Source organism: Nanorana parkeri, unplaced genomic scaffold, assembly GCF_000935625.1.
Source record: "Nanorana parkeri isolate BGI_ZX_2015 unplaced genomic scaffold, ASM93562v1 scaffold1745, whole genome shotgun sequence".
NCBI lineage: Eukaryota > Metazoa > Chordata > Amphibia > Anura > Dicroglossidae > Nanorana > Nanorana parkeri.
Window position 1 is genome coordinate 55,475 of NW_017308013.1, and position 17,973 is coordinate 73,447.

Here is a 17,973-nt window from a genome sequence, read left to right on the forward strand (position 1 = left end):
ACCCACATCCATCTGTCAAATATAAACTGAATTAATCAGCTAAATACTTATTTGTTTCTCTTTCTGCCTAGGTGTTAAGTGAGGAAGATTTTGAGCGATGGTCAAACTTTCGGGAAGAAGCTGAAGCAGCAATAGATAATAGAGAAGAATTACTCATGGAAACCGCCCAACATCTGGAAACAAAGCTCACCCTTCTTGGTTAGACATATGATAATATGTTTATTTACTAAGTTAAAGGAAAAAGCAAAAATTATGTGAAAAATGCAGTAAGCCACAAAAGTCAAATTTGTCGTTTTATCATTTTAGATCTGAAAGCACAACAAAAGATAATTACTTGGTGTGAATTCCTGCACTTCACAATGTGTTCTTTGATTGAATAAGCATTCACACATTTCCATTACAGCAGTTAGTTACAAATGTTATACCTATGATGATTACATTATTGTAAACAGGTGCAACTGGCATAGAGGATCGCCTTCAGGAAGGGGTTCCAGACACCATAGCTGCCTTGAGAGAAGCCGGTATAAATATCTGGGTGCTGACTGGTGACAAACAAGAAACTGCCATTAATATTGCCTACTCCTGCCAACTTCTGGACCAGAGTGATATGGTTTTTACAATCAATACTGAGAGCAAGGTGTGTATTATGTGTTGTTTTTATTTGTAGCAAAACATTTCAGACTTTGAAACCATGAAAATACTTTACCGAACCTGCCTGTAAGGCAGGCAAGGATTTACCTTAACAATGGGGTTTTTCCCAGCTTGGTTTTTCCCAGCTTGGCTGATTACAGAGCCATGTAATAACATAACAGAACCCTTTGCATTTGAGCACTGGAGATAACTGAACAGCCCCAGTAACCTTTATTATTTTCTAGGTAACATCTTTGAGCCACTTATTAACATGTACAGTAGATTTTTCCCATACTCAACTAATAGCAAATCAACTAATGTTTATGTAGGGACATTGAAATTGTCTAAAACTTCTGCAATTAAATTTATTTTTTCTCTTCTGAAGATCTTCAATATGAATGTTAAATACGACTTGTCCCTTTTACTACAACCCAAGTCCCCAAATTCCAATGCAGAATTATGTAGGAAAACAGTGATCTCCTATTGTTCACAGATCATTCATAGTGCTCCCCTATTATTCACAGACCATTCATCAGAGGTGTTTTGTCCCTGGTTATGAAAAGGATAATAACGTAAGAAATATTTGAAGGGACTCTATTAACTTTAAATGTCAGTGCTAAAACAACCTGTTTTATTTCATTCATTCCACTGTGACTCAGGGCTGTGCCATTAGACGTCATACTGTTTCATCAGTACAGGAAGCACTTGACATGTTGAATAGTTGAATGATGATTGTGATCAATGTTTTGTCAGCAATTGTCACTTGTTGAAAATGTACTTGCGTATACATATTTTTTAAGTCTGCTGCTGGGCTTGCTTGCAAAAGATCTATAATTTGTATACTTGCCTCCAAAGCTGAAACTAGTAGTTACCAAGCCCTTTAGCAACCAATTTTCATTGTTGGCTGTTTTGGCTCCTTTCTAATGCATTGGAAAGCTCATGACCCTGTACATTGCTATAGAAGTTAAATTCACTTAGCCATCATTGAAAGTTATAGGGAAGCACAGTATCCTGCAGTAGGTTGTGTTGAAAGATTTGGGAACTGATTTATTAAATGCAAATTGGCTGTTCATTTTGCAAATGAATTCGCATTTTGCAAGGTAATTTTCCCTTAGCCTAGTGAATGAGGTAAAGATCTGCTGACTTCCATCATCCAGTGATATGCAAGCAAAAATATTTTTTTTATTTCAAGATTGGGTATTCCCTGCAAAGTGAATTTTCACCACATTAGCTAAGCTAAGCGAAAATTCCCTTGTGAAGTCCAAATTCCCCTGCCAAGTGAACAGCCTGTTTGACTTTAAATATACCCCTTGGAGTCTTGTCATTTGCAATATGGAAAGAGTTTGTTTTTTTCCTTTTGCAGCCGATGGTAACACCAGTGCTGAAGTAAAGGCACCTTCCATCAACAGATATGCTGCCTTTAAATCATGCCTCTCGCTGCTTCATGCCTACTGCCTGGCACCCTCCCAGTCTCTGCATGTTGTACTAGGGAATTTAGGAACTACTATCAACTACTTTCTTGAAAATTCAGCATATTTGGCTCAGGGTCCCAAAACTTACTTGGCCATGGGAGTGCAATGGTCTATACTAGCAACTTTTGTCAGTCACAGGGCACAAAGGAATGAGCTGCATAGCCACACCTACTATATTGAAAAAAATATATTTTTGACTTGTGTTGGAAGTGATATAAAACTCAAAAATACATTATGCTTTAAGAAAGATTAATGGCCCTTGCAGTTAGAAAGAAGTATATGTGCATGGTTGGAGGACATATCATTGCTAAAAGAGTAAATTCTAAAATGGGCTAAGCATAAAGTGGGAGAGGCCATTATTAAACATCCTGAATGTCTATATTTCTTATAAATCTAATTTTGAATTTCCATTTGAAGAAATGCACATAAACGCTTTTGCAAATACAGCAAATTGGTACTATTGATGAAAGTTACTGACAATTTACTGGATTCATTTTAATCCAAGGAAGAATAGCTTTGTAGGTTTGCTTGGTACTTGTGGCTTTTCGAGATATCATCTTCTTTTTGTACAAAAGCCACTTATGCAATGCCTTTGTACAGTAAAAGTAAATGTCAATAGGACACAGCCCAAATGTCAAGGGCTTGAGACATACTTGTAACATTCTTGCTGCTGCCCAGGGTAGGAAGCTTTTTATAGATGTTGTAAGGCAAACAGGGATTTGGCAAGCCAGGCATCTGCAGCCACAGCCTAAATAAATAGTCCCTAGAAGGCACGTCAAGTACTTGGCATTCTCTAGTGTGCTGCAACTCCGTTGACAGCTCAGTAATGGCAATAGCTCTGGATACATTCTGTAAAGTTCCATTGAACTAACTTTTTTTTTATAATGCTAGCACATATAAAGTAATAATCGTAACTAAAGGTCATATCTGCCACATTAGGCTGGAGCTTCATTGTGGCTTTTTAGAAGCTCACTCACTATAAACATTGCTAGTAGGTAATCAGTAAAAGTAGTGATCGATACCTGAACAGATGGAACAAATAATTCCCTGTGATGTAAGCTACACAAGTAGCATGTAGTAGCGATTAATCTTGCATGAGTGTTCAATGCTTTGTGTATGATCGATCAGGCTACATTCTACTTTTGTAGCTCACAGTATAGGAAGCCATTTGTTTAGCAAACAATTGCTAGTCTTTTCAATTTCATAGTGTGATTAAACTTACACAAATCATAGCTCTATTCTGACTATTTTGTATCTGGAGACCTTATTGCACCTGCTATTTCTCAAAGTAATAGACCATATGTCCACCCTAGTGCCTTTTCCTGGCATCCAAATTGTTGAACCCTAAAATGACTTTTCCTAAAGAGGGTTTGCTTTCTTGTAGTCAGAACTCTTACAAATATCCTAACACCTGCAAGCTTCAACCAGATGGGGCCTCACAGATGTCTAGTGTTGGTAACTATTGCCTTTTCCTCTCCTTTTCCCTTTCAACCTCCCTCTCTATTGCTTTCAACCTGGACATGAGGCAAAACATCCAGATTGCCCCTATGGACCATGAATTACCTGGTGTGACCCATCAGAGTCTTAGGGTGAATAGGGTGGTCTCTCCTCTCCACTCCGGGGAGTATCCCAGTACCTCCCTATTAGATAGCAATGTTTTTCCACCTGTTTCGGTGAGTTTTTGGTTCACACCCTGTTCCTGTTACAGCTCTATTCTGACTATTTTGTGTCTGAACACCTTATTGCTCCTATTTTATGGTTAATCATAGTTTATGTGACTTAAAGAGGAACTGAACTCTGGTGCCCAAATAATGGCAGACAGATTTGTTCCCATTACTAACTTACCATACGCTCTGCAACATTTTCTCTGTGTGGAGGCAGCCATCTTGGTAGAGGCAGGCAGGGATTTGCTTCCTCATGACAGAGCCTCCAAAAAGAAGCACAGTGAGCAGCTGTGACTAGTAGTTTGAGACAGCAGTGCCTATGATATCACACTGTAGATAAACATCTATGAGGATGTAGGCAAAAGCCTGCTTAGGCGCTCTCGCATACTAGAAAGTTAATTCCTATATTTCATGAGGAATTACAATAAAATATAAATTTTATGTTACTGAGCAGACACAAATAACATTGATAGATATTCCACATAACATAGCAAATATTCACTTTCTGAGTTCTTGTCCATTTTAACTGTGTAATACATATGTGTATATGATGTCTTTGTACCCTTATGAAAACCTGTTAAGAAACATGCGAATATGCTAAACCCTTTTTTAATAAGGCATATTCAGAGAAAATTAATTTGTTGTATTGCAGGAAACATGTGAGTCCATAATAGACTGCACTTTGGAGGAGATAAAAAATATTTCCCCTGAGAAAAAGAAGAAGCATCTCTTCAAAAGGCAGAGGTCACAAACTGCTCCTGAGCCGGAGATGGCTCAGCCTGAAGTTGGGCTGGTGATTGATGGAAGGACATTAAATGGGATTTTCCAAGGAGGCTTAGAGGCAAAATTTTTGGAGCTGACAAAGCATTGTCGCTCTGTTTTATGCTGCCGTGCTACACCTCTACAAAAAAGCATGGTTGTCAAACTAGTACGGGACAAGTTAAACGTCATGACACTTTCCATAGGTAAGTGTTTAACTCTTTTCCTTAATCAGACTGATGAAAATGTTTCAAGTTCACTTTTTGTCCAAATTAAAATACAAATGTTTAACATTAGACTCTCTAAGTTAACAGTTGGTAGTGTGGACTTCCCTGAATTGCACAATCTATTTAGCATGTGTTCTCTTCTACAACAAGACATGGGTTTCTGCATGAGACACTCTGGCCTTGGCCCTTATGGTTGCTCCATTGATGACAGTCAAGGTGCAGGCATATAAGCAAGGCAAAGGACAAAATTGTCAGGTAATAATGCCGCTAGAGATCAGGGCAATGGCATTCAAACAGGTACTTTTGCAGCAGGATGACAATAGGCAAAAGGCCAGAATGACAGAACAGCTTTCCAAATTGGCAAAGAAGAGCCTAAAGGAACTATTCTATTTAGGCATTGTCTCTGTGCATTTGAGAATTTATATGTGTTGCTTGAGCTAAGGGGAACTAAACTTTTCACATCTCAGACTTGTAGCACTCCAGAAGCCACACTGATGATTGATATATATATATATAAATCAACCATTTCCTCTTTGTATTATTGGAGACTTTTAGTGCTGTGAGCATCTGTACAACAAAGTCTCTCATATATGACCTATGAACCAAGCTGCACAGCAGTGGTATTCAGGTACAGAGGAATTATTTATCCCTAACACCCCCTATTCTTTGTAGTCATATTTGCAGTTATAAACATTGTGACAGCTGTTCCTATGGCACTGTTGAAGCGATAGTGTTTTCGTTATTCTCTTCCAAAAGTAAACCAAATAACCACAAAAAAAGGAAATCAGTATAACACTAGGATACTAAAATCTACATGTTATATTGATGATCATTATTTTCTAAAATGAAAATGTTCTGAAGTTGAGTAGCATGATACATTTACTTTAATGTGCAAGTAATAATAATGTAATGAAAGTATGAAAGCGTCATTATATTTTCATTACCCATCTGACAATTTAACACAGTACAACATACTGAAAAGCTTTACATAAGAAATCCCTCTGTTTCAAACAATGTACAACATAGGTTTTCAATGTTATCAGCAAGTTATTGAATGGATGCAACCACAAACATAATAATTATCAATATATGAAATAGATAATTATGCAACTTATTTCACTATGTTTCATTTTTATTTTTCTAAGGTGATGGTGCCAATGATGTCAGTATGATTCAGGCTGCAGATATTGGTATTGGAATTTCAGGTCAAGAAGGCATGCAGGTACCTAATACAAATTTGATATATTTTTCTCCATGTGTTTTACCTTCAGCATCTCTTTCTTTTGAGATTTATGTCTTTAAAACCAACAATGTTCAGTGGTATTATTTAAAAAGAAATTGAATACATGGAAATATTTTAGAGGGTAGTCAACTTACGTTGCCCATTCACTGACCATTAATTGACCCTGAGAGAAGCAAATAAGCTTTTTTTGGTATTATTAATTGGCATACACTGATTCTATAGGAAAGCTTCCTAGCTTTTTGTGTCTTTATCTTTCCTTAAAGGGGTTTTCTACTTAATCTCCCAACATTACCATAACTTAGTAGTTAAAAGATAAAGATTTCAAATACTTAAGAGCACCGATATATGTGCTGGAAATCCCCTGTTTTGATTGTGTATCTCCTAAATGGTCAGCTCAAGCAGAGCAGAAGATACAAGTTAAAAATACTGATTGACTATTGTATAGCACAGCATTACAGTGTGAAGTATCAGATAGTCCCCCCACTGCAGACTCCAACGTATCCCTATTTATTCAGCAAGGCTATTGCTTTCTTCTTTCACTCTCCTGCTTTTGAAATGTGCCAACAACAAAAGTGGTTCATCCTTCATTTAAAAAAGTCTGTACCATGTGCTGCGCTCCAATATTTGCAGAGTAGGGTCTCTTCTGGCCTTCTTTTCTGAGAACTTAGTTCTCTAAACACCTAAATCATTATAAAGTTATCTTGCACATCACCATTAATTGTGATGGTTGCTATGTGACTTTCAAAAGGCCTAGGGATAGAGGTGGATGGTTGAATGCTTTTCTATATGATTATAGGGTCCTATTATTATTTTTTTCTTCTAGGTCCCATGGCCCAAAGTTACAAACCCTCTCTGTTTATTATTGATATTATAGTTATTACATATTTTTTATATACATATCTTTCGATTTTCAGGCTGTGATGTCCAGCGATTATGCAATATCTCGATTCAAGCATCTCAAGAAGCTATTACTTGTACATGGTCATTGGTGCTACACTCGGTTGGCAAAAATGGTTATCTATTTCTTCTACAAAAATGTGGTAAGTTTGATCAAGCTGAATTCATACAAATGTCATGTTTAATACCATCAGTTAAAATAGTTTGTCTGTCACATGACAGTCCTTTACATAAATAAAGAGAAAGGCATGGAAATAAATCTTAACTGACCATACACCTAGGTCATTTGAAATTGACCAGTCAGGTACTTCAATTGAAGGCTTGTTCACAATAAACTACATGGGTTTAAATGCATTGTGTTGGCATGTGTTTAGATGCATTTCATATTTTAGGTCCCCAGTTTCATTTAATTTGAACTGTGTTTATTTGGTTTGCTATACAGATGTATAGCAAACCAAATAGATTTTTCCAATGCGTTTATTCACTGCAATACAGCTGCTGAACATCTGATGCAATTGTTGGCACACCCTATAAGTAGTGATGGATGTCCATTATGCTGTGTTGCACAACAGTTTTGCAAATTAAAGCATATTTTACATTTTGTCTTGTTCTGATTTATAACAAACATTCAGTTACACCATGGATGGTACATTAGCTGTTACTGCCTGTACTGGGAAACGCACTGTATTGGATGTTTTCATGGAATGCAACAATGTGACATACCAACTAACAATACCTGTCTCATTTAATGCACTTTAAGGGCCAGTTCACACCAATTACGGTGCGTTCCTGAGCGTTAACTGCTGGAATGCACTGTAATCGCCCACTAAACGCCCCTCGCCTACAGCAAAAAATGAAGGGGGGAGTTTAGTGTGTGATTTTAGTGCGTTCGAGCAGCTAAAAAAAAAGCTACACAATGGGACAGGAAGATGGGTGCCTCCGTGGTTACCGGGGCTGGGTGCAGAGGTGGGGAGCCCTTCCCCTTTTTCCACCCCCCCCAGGGCCCAGTCACACATGCGACCATTGCGACTCTGGTAGTTCCACCAGTGTTGGGGGGAGGGGGGTGTATGAATCTGTGTGGGTAAAGTTAGAGTTAACTTAATGCTTAGGTCACAAACTCCATGGTGCTTTTCTTATTGCCTTTCTGGGGGAGAGTTATCCATTCTGCTAAACAGCGAGGCAGTACAAAACAGGAGCAGTAAGACTGGTTATAAAATACTTACAGTAAGGAGCCAGGGCCGGTGCTAGGATTCTTGCCTACACAGGCAAGGTGCATTTTTGCGCCCCCCCTCCCCGACCCCCTGTAAAAACAGGGCATTTTGATAAGTACTTGTACTTGTCAAAATGCCCCGATGTTTGCGCTATGTTTTTTTCACTTACCTTCGGTGCAGGAGAGCAGCGACGAGTCAGCGCTGGTCCGCTGGGAGGAGCTCCAGGTGGGGTCCTAATTTAGCTGGCCGGCGACTGCCCGAGGTGCCGCGCGTGTCGGGATCCTCTGGCAGTCGCTTGCTGGTAAGTGAAGGTAAGTGAAAAAAAAAAACATAGCGCAAGCATAGTACAAGTACTTGTCAAAATGCCCTGTTTTTTCCGTGCTCACTCTGCCGCGCCCTCAGGCGGCCACCTGACTTGCCATGCGGTAGCGCCGGGCCTGTAAGGAGCATGTCACACTAGGCATACTGCCTCTGGCGATTCATCACTCCATGGTCACTGCATCTTGAACCGTAAACCTCTTCCTAACTGCTCAGTATATCCTGGCCCCTAACCATTTCTTAGCCATGAGCAAGGTTTAAGTGGAAAAATATCACATCATTAGAAAATCCACTGCACATTTTCAGAAAACTATCCAGGTATCTATCCCGCAGTACAAGTACAGGGGTCACAGGTATACACAATAGTTGGGAATCACTTGAGAAGTTGTAGTCAGAGCCCCACTGATTCGTACCTGTAACATGCAGATGATGACCCTACCTAACCTTGACCTGAGGTGTGCCACGGTCACTATGGTCAGTATGCAATAAGGGGGCATACTCAAGTAACTGTTTATGAAAGGGGTAATGCAGGGTGGGATGACTTGGACGTCCCAACGGGTGCGTGGGGGAACCAGAGGTTCTTAAATGTGTGGGGTTTTTCCCACAAATCCGGCCAATAATTAGCCTCCAACTTATGCATTATAAGTAATGTGCATAAAAAATAACACAGCAGAAGGCTCAGAAATGGCCCATGTTGTTGCCTGTGCACGTTTTGTTTGCTTATGAATGAAAATACGGTACATCTGTAGATTGACAGCTCTCTAAAATATTTTGATTGGAGGGAATGTTTATGAGAGACACCTGTATGAAATTCTTTCATAATGATGCACACCTGTCTACGACAACAAGATTAATTTCCTTATTCTTCATCGCTACAGTATGAGTCATCTCATAATATAGTTACTAATTGATTATAGCATCCATCAAATTAAGTTAGTGCTAACAATTTGCATACATAACACATTATTTATGATGCTTATAGTCGACTCTCAAAAACATTGTTAATGTAAGAAAATGTGCGAAGATGAAACATGAAATTATATTAGCTCATGTCTGTCTTTTCGGGGTTTTTTTCATAATGCAAATGGTATGGTTGCTGAAAATGAACTGAAATTAATAAGCTGCTTAGATGCAGAAGTCCAACATTTTTTAAAATTTTAACCACCTCCTGTCCGCCGAACATTGAAAAACGGCCGGACGGGAGTCTTCTGGATGTGGGTGGGCGTCTTTAGAGCTCCTTCGTGCCCGTGCCCGCTTGCACCCTTGCCCCTGGCGCACATGAGTGGGAAACCAGCAGAATTTTAAACAACCAGCAATGGCCGTTTACATACAAGCGGTCCGGCGTCTGTAAAGATGCCCGATCGCTTGTATGCTGCATTTGTCTGTGAGGCCCCCCCTCCTTACCTCTCCTGTGGTCGCCGTCCCCACCGCCGCTGATTCCAGACGTCCATCCGGGATGGGCGATGTGGCTCCGTGCACTGAGAACGAAGGGAGTTCAGTACACCATCTCCCTCCGCTCTCCTCCCCGGTCTCTGAATGCAGGAAGTGATGTTTACTATCGGTACAGAAACCGGAAAGAAGCTGATGAAGCAGATCTGTGCTTCATCAGCTTCTCTGGGGGTCCCTAGGTGACATTAGGGGTCTTAGAGACCCCTGATGTCTCCATAAAGGGGACTTGTCACTGTAATTTGATATCACATAGAGGGATTTTTATCCCCCTATGTGATAACAATAAAGTTAAGTGTAACAAAAAAAAGATGGAATGGAGGAGAGGGAATGGAGTAGGGGAGATGGAGGGTTGGGGAGGGGTGGGGAATGGATGTAGGAGTGGGTATGATCGGTTTCCAAGAAATAATGGGTAAGAGCAAGGTGTTGGATTGGGAATGGAATGAGATTTTAGATAATATAATACCTTTTGTTTCTTGTTTCATAGTCGTATAAGTAATAGCGATGGGCTAGTTTATTGTAACTGATCATAAGCATGAGCTTTTCCTTTATCTTCGCCCATTTATAATTAATAAGCGATGTTAGATATGAGATAGCTGTTAAATGTAGACGCTACTGTTATTATTATGCAATTTATGGAATTGTATGTGATGAAATAAAAATGTATTCTTGAAAAAAATTGGTCGCAAAATAAATACAATTTACACACACACACAAAAAAGTCACCACAAAATGTTTTTAAAGTCCCCCACCCCCACATAGATGCGCAAAAATACATTAGGTGCGCCTACACGCAAAAACAATGATTGCGCCAATTACGCAGCACATGTTACATATCGCCGTGAACGTCACAGCGAGAGCAATATTATAGGGCCATCAATCACGAAACTGATCAGCGGTAAAATATTTTAAAGCACCGCCTATGGCCAATTTTTACCAGGTAAATGCTTATTCCTAAAAAGAGACCACAGATGGACAGTCAACTAGTATTTTCAAAAGGTCAGCAATGGCAGCCACAGTAATCCTGTCAGTATGTTTCCTTAAGCCCTTTACTCATAGAAGTGTTGATTTTCAGTAGCACAGAAACACATAGCTGACAAATGCTATCAGGAATAGCATGGAATTTGCAACCACCACTGCTATAGCCCCTTATTTCATTGTGTAGTTGTACACAGCATTTCTCATTCTATGGAGCTGTATATATCAGGTGCCAGTGCTATGAACATCTCTGGGTAAGAGAGTGACATCTACATGGAAGATGAAGAGCTGCATTGTTTACTGTAGCCAATGGGTTATTGACGATCATGCTGATTCCCTTGATTTAATATTTTAAGTCATTAATCCAAAACAATTATGCAGATGAGGAGTTGTTACTTTTTCTGTCTTTTCTGATCTGTATACTTGTTCTGGTTGGGACTCCAGTAGTGAGCCAGTGAATTAGCATAACAGCCACACAATGAAGAGTTTCAGAAGGTGACAGTACATGGCTACATTCATATTTTCCCTATGAAAGTTTTACTTCAAATCTAAATATAATAATGTGTTTGTTTTTCTTTCCAGGCTTACGTCAACCTGCTGTTTTGGTTCCAGTTCTTTTGTGGCTTTTCAGGTGCTACCATGATTGATTACTGGCAATTGATCTTTTTCAACCTCTTGTTCACTTCTGTACCTCCGCTTATCTTTGGCATACTGGATACGGATGTTTCTGCAGAGACCCTTATGAGCTTGCCTGAACTTTACAAAAGTGGTCAGCGTTCAGAGGTATCAGAATTAAATAAAAAATTATTTTGTCCATGTGTGCTCAATGCAAAGGAAGGCTTGCTTTCAGGAAGGTTCACACAATACCTGCCTATACAGTGAAAAATATATATAACAAAGAAAGAAAGTACACTCTCTTTGAATTCTATGGTTTTTATGTATCAGGACATAACAAAAATCATCTGGTCCTTAGCAGATCTTAAAATTGGTAAATGCAACCTCCGTTGAACAACACATCAACACATGACATATTACACTGTCACAACATCCTTTAGACAGTGGAGATGTGTGGCCATAATGCACAAACAAAATACAGCATATGAGCACAAACACCTCATACCAACTGTCAAGCACGGTGGTGGAGTGGTGATGATTTGGGCTTGTTTTGCAGCCAAAGGACCTGGATACCTTGCAGTTATTGAGTCGATCATGAGCTCCTCTGTATACCAAAGTATTCTAAAGTCAAATCGGGCCATCTGTCCAACAGCTAAAGCTTGGCCTAAAATTGGGTTGTGTAACAGGACAACGATCCCAAGCACACCAGCAAATCTACAACGGAATGGCTTAAAAAGACAAGAATCAAGGTGTTGCAATTGGTCCAGACCTCAACCCAATTAAAATGCTGTGGTGGGCCCTTAAGAGATCACTGCATAAGCAAATGGCTGCAAACCTAAATGAACGCTGATAGAAGAGTGGGCTAAAATTTCTCCACAATGATGTGATCGACTGAAACTCATACAGAAAATAAATACTTCAAGTTTTTTCTGCTAAGGGTGGTTATACAAGATATTGAATTATAACGTGTGCTTAGGACCAGATGATTTTTTATTATGTCTTCATACTTAAAAAATAGAATTTAAAGAGGTTATGCTTTCTCTTTCACACAACTGTGTGTGTGTGTGTATATCACATGTATGATCACAAAAAAAGTTGATTCTAGGTAATTCATCAAAAACGCCAATTTATTAGTGTGATTGCTGACATTCATTAATTTATAGCATAAAAGTTAATATGGTTATATTTGTACCTTACGAAGGGTTAAATGGAAGAAGCTATTAATTTCATAAAAAAATCTATTAGGGCCACTTTCTAGTCTCTAGCTGCCTATATCTTCTACAGATAACAAATAAACAATCGGTGTTGCATGATCGGAGTCACTGCACTGCTTTCAGGAGCAGAAATGTTTACACTGCTTAAAGGAGGACTATGAGGTGAGTGCTTTTCACTCACCTCATAGTTCTAGCCGACCTGTGACAATGAGACTGTCACAGGTTGGCTCAGTAGATCGGGAGGTGAGCGAACACATACCGGTGTTCGCTCACCTCTAGATCCTGTCACGGCTCTCTGCCGTGACAGGGGAGGGGCTGGATTCCCCACTCCGATCCGCCAGCCCTGACTGGCGGAACAGACGGGGGAGGGGCGGGTACAGCTGGCTCTGCCTCTAGATAGGCAGATCCAGCTGTCAGTCACCCAGACATAATTGTCGGGATCCGCTTCAGCTGCGGCGTCTCAGTATACCGCAAGCAGCAGCTCGTGGTATACTGCGGCGTCTCAGTAGAACTATGGGCAAAAGCCTTAACCCCATAGTTCTCCTTTAATTGCTGGGGCTTGACACTGGGCTTGACACTGGGGTTATTTCCTAAGGTGCGCACACACCTTTATCTGCAGATTTTCTGTGGTCAGATGGAAAAGGTGCAACAGATTCCTCCATCTACATTAAACTGTGTGGATGGAGGAATCTCCACCTGGGCCAATCTGTTGCCCTTTTTCCATCTGACCACAGAAAATCTGCAGATAAATTGTAAGGTGTGTGGGCACCTTTAGGCAGGAGCATAGGATGGTACTTAAAATCCTAACAAAAAAAACATACAAAACAATCAGTAGACTTATTAGTGGAGCACAGCCTTCATCTGAAATTGTTTTTTCTATAGCATGTCCTGCAGAAAACTCCACTCGTTACCATACCTGTCAGACTCTCTGTAATCGTAAATGTTTCTTTATATTACAGTCATACAAGATGTCTACCTTTTGGATTGCCATATTAGATGCCTTCTACCAGAGTCTTGTTTGCTTCTTCGTCCCCTATTTTGTAAGTGTTGAACCCAGTGACATCATTTAATGTTTTAGTAGCTAAACAATATGGTTTGTATGGGCTTTAAATTATGCTGATATACTTCGAAAGCGTTAAAGGAGAAGTATGGGGTTAAGTCTTTTCCCCATAGTTCTCCTTAGGGTAACGGGGGGACACAAACTAGCATCCTCCCGTCACCTTAGGCTCAGTATACAGCTCGCTGTAGCTCGCTGTATACTGAGACGCCGCAGTATACCGCGAGCAGCTGCTCGCGGTATACTGAGACGCTGAAGCGGATCCCGATAATTGTGCCGGTATCTGCCCAGCTGCGTGACTGACAGCTGGCTCTGCCTATCTAGAGGTAGGAAGATAAAGTATGGCTGCCTTAAAAATTACATATTACTTAAAAAAATCTGTCTCTAGAAGAGGCATAAAATTATTTTAGTACCTTTTAATAAAATAATGTGCGTTAAGCTAACATGTACATAAGGAGTTCCTATTTAAACCTGTACCTCCATTTCTTGCAGTGGTAGTATAATTTCAAAGCCAGGCTGATTGAAGAGCTCACAGCAATTAAAATGCTTTTGGATTGCCAGTCCTTTAGGAAAATACCAGGGCTGCTAAATCCAGACCTGCTGCAGGACCTTGATAAAAACTTACTTGACCTTCATCAGGTCCATTGGAACAGATTAAAAATTCAAAGGGATACCATGCATGCAATGCATTATCTGCTCACTTCCCAGCCACTTTCATTACAGTAAACACATTAGTGATCAGCATTGCTGACACATAGAAGTGCTTGCCAGCTGTTTTGCTTTCTCCTAGAGAACTCCTTTAAATAGAAGTCAGAAACGTTTGGATTTTTTCCAGCCTTCAGAAAGTCTTCCTACCTTTTTCTAAAATACATGTTTTATCAAGGATGACATACAAGCATGTCAGAGTTCAGAAATAGCAGCAGTTTATCTCTGTGCTATTAGTAATGAAGAGTGAGAATAACCTTTGCCTTTAATGTCATATCGTTGTTTATTGCAGGGCCAGTTTTCTCAGATCATCTTTTGCTGCTGCTTGTAGTATGTCACATTCTGGCACCAAAACACTCATGGGGAAATTTATCAAAACTGGAGCAGACAGAATCTGGAGCAACAACCAATTAGCTTCTCTCTTCAGTGTGTTCAGTTAAGATTTAAAAATGAAAGAGAAGCTGATTGGTTGCTGTGCACAGCTGCTCCAGATTTTGTCTGCTCCAATTTTGATAAATGCCTCTCTTAGTATTGTGCAACAACCTCTTCCCATGAATGGGTACCTTGCACTGGCCTGTATGAAATTTGTATTTGATTACCCCCTTAACTATTTCTTGTATTTGTTTTTTAAAACAGTCTCTTATTTAACTTACTGAATTCCAAATTGAAATGTTTTCTTCATCTTGTTTCAGACATTCTACAAATCTGATATAGACATTTTTTCATTTGGCATGCCCATGAACACAATAGCCCTTCTTACTATTATTTTACATCTTGCTATTGAGATAAACAATTGGGTAAGTTTTACTGTCTGACTATAACATCTTAAGACTCTTCAGAAAAGTTTTGTGCATGCTAAATGAGAGTTGACATGGTACAATATGCTTGTGTAGAACTGAGTAGGATAACTTCGCAAATGAGCTTACTTATATTTTATTTTAACCTAATCGATGAATGGAATTGGCAAAATAAGTCGTTTTTGGCAAATAACACCCCAATACTATATTACAACACAGGAATGTATTTTTATATAGATTTATTTACGTTTTAAAATGTTAGTGTACAGTATGTACAGCCAAATATTTTTTTTGGCTAGTAAGGCGAGGTTAAACCCCTATCAAGTGATTTTTGCTGTCTGTGTCCTTCTGATTTCTTTTCGCTTCCTGTTCTGGAGCAGCAACAGGATATGAAAGGAAATCTCCCCAAAGTGAGAATTGTCATCGAAGATGATTGTTACCCGAACATACTGTATGTCCCAATTGTATGATTTAACCTCATTTTTCTGATGACATCTCTAAAATTTTGAATTTCCCCTTACTTTCTGTTTTGGTTAATATGTTCACAAGGAAAACAGAGGAGTAAATCTACCCAGTGTGGACACAGGTGGCAAACTTGACCAAGCATTTAACCATTCCCATGTCTATCCAAAACAAAACAAAAAGTGTTGCACTTTTACATACACATTAACAATGCAAAAATGTAAAGTCACTTTCTATCAGACTCTTAGTGCAGACACACAGTTGTTCCTGCATACCCATTACTTGCGTACAAAAGCGCACTCAGGCCCTAAAACCCAGAATACTCCCAAATGGGAATACTGACCTCCCACTGGAGGTAATAAGTTGCCCCACCCCACCAACCAGAAATCATAAATGGCTCATCAGTGTGGTGGGTGTCCTTGCTGAACAAATATTGGGCACCAGAGTTGGGGTTGGGTTAGGCAAGTGCGAATGAGTAGAGCCTCTTTAACTATTTAGCTGCATTATTATAGCAAATGTAGTCTTGATGACTGATATGCTGTATAGCAACATGTTAGTTTGAATACCTAGCTTGTTTGAGGCACACATGGAAGTTGTGGCTATTGGCATAGGATCAGTTTTACCCAATCCAGCTAGCTATAGTTGGGTCAGGAACTTTTTTTTAGTTTAACACAGTAACTGCATTTACTGGTCAGCATAGAAATCTTTCACTTTCGCTGTCTCAAATTATTCTTTAATTGAAGTTGAAACCTGTTCTCATTAACTTTTTTTCTATTACAGACCATCCTGCACTGGATTACCATTTTTGGAAGCGTTGTTCTGTATTTTGTCATTTCCTTGGCCTATAATGCCATGTGTGTTTTATGTGAGGTGCCAAGTCCCTATTGGGTCATGGAAAAACAAATGTCTGAAGCCCCTTTCTACCTACTTTGCATTATTACTCCAGTTATTGCTCTGTTGCCAAAGTAAGACATCTTTATTTTCTAGTTCATTATTGCTCTCCACTTGTAGTACCATGAAGTATATAGCGCATGCATAGTATGAAAATAACATTGATAACACAAGGGCGTTCCGCAGGGGTCTGTGCTGGGCCCCATGCTGTTTAATCTATTCATTAACGATATTGGGGAGTGGATAAACAGCCATGTTTCATGTTTCAGTGTTTGCTGATGAAACCAAAATCGGGAGGGGAATAGTCACTGATTCAGAGGCTATAACATTACAGGGGGATCTGGATAAAATAGGGGAGTGGGAAACCACATGGCAGATGAGGTTTAATGTGGATAAATGTAGAGTTGAGCACTTTGGGGTTAAAAACAAGAAAACGGGTTACACACTAATGGGAGCTCCCCTCGGTAAGTCCGAAAGGGAAACAAATTTGGGGGTCATTGTAGACCACAGGCTGAATAATAGCTTGCAGTGTCAGGCGGCGGTAAACATAGCAAGCAGAGTCCTTTCCTGTATTAAGAGGGGAATGTTTTGCAGGGACTAGTCCGTAATTCTGCCACTTTATAGATCACTGGTTTGGCCTCATCTGGAGTATGCGGTCCAGTTTTGGGCACCAGTAGACAGGGGGGATGTCCTTGAACTGGAGAGGGTCCAGAGGAGGGCAACCAAAATCATAAAAGGGATGGAGGACCTGAGTTATGAGAACAGGCTACCAAAATTAAAACATGTTCTCCTTGGAAGTAAGAAGCTTAAGGGGGGACATGATTTTCATATATAAAATGTTTAACGGGGAAAGTAACATGAGCAGCAAACTTTTTACAATTAACACGATGACAAGGACGAGAGGCCACCACTTAAAATTGGTGGAGAAAAAATTTCAGCACGAGGGGCGAAGGGGTTTCTTCTCAGTTAGATCGGTCAAGGTATGGAACTCACTGCCACATGCTGTGATTTCGGCAGAGAGTGTGGAATCATTCAATAGGCGATTGGACGATTTCCTCAGGGACCGTAATATACAGGGGTACGAGTACTCTTAAAATTGAAAACACACAAGGGACCTATACATACTACAAACAAGATAGGACCATACGCACATACACAAATAGGTTGGACTTGATGGACATATGTCTTTATTCAACCACAAATACTATGTAACTATGTACCTGTCATGCTGAGGTGCACTTCTGAGCATCAGTCACATTGTTGGCAAACTAATTCAATTTGAATTATTAATGTCCCATTATTTCCAATTCTAGAAGCTTCAGTAAAGTAAATCAAGTCAGAAGAGAGAGCCCATAATACGTATGAAATGCAAAATGGGAAAGTTTTA

General features: G+C 39.7%; 1 protein-coding gene across 1 annotated transcript in view; it reads left to right on the forward strand.

Moving 5' to 3' along the window:
- ATP10B (ATPase phospholipid transporting 10B (putative)) overlaps positions 1-17,973 on the forward strand; it is a gene marked incomplete at its 5' end in the record, with an annotated part of 70,402 nt that overhangs the window by 51,034 nt on the left and 1,395 nt on the right. The window contains 9 exons of the mRNA XM_018571373.1: positions 72-198; positions 453-637; positions 4,419-4,731; positions 5,898-5,974; positions 6,910-7,035; positions 11,428-11,628; positions 13,634-13,714; positions 15,129-15,233; positions 16,476-16,660. Coding sequence (XP_018426875.1) covers positions 72-198; positions 453-637; positions 4,419-4,731; positions 5,898-5,974; positions 6,910-7,035; positions 11,428-11,628; positions 13,634-13,714; positions 15,129-15,233; positions 16,476-16,660 — 1,400 coding nt within the window. The remainder of the gene's footprint in view (positions 1-71; positions 199-452; positions 638-4,418; positions 4,732-5,897; positions 5,975-6,909; positions 7,036-11,427; positions 11,629-13,633; positions 13,715-15,128; positions 15,234-16,475; positions 16,661-17,973) is intronic.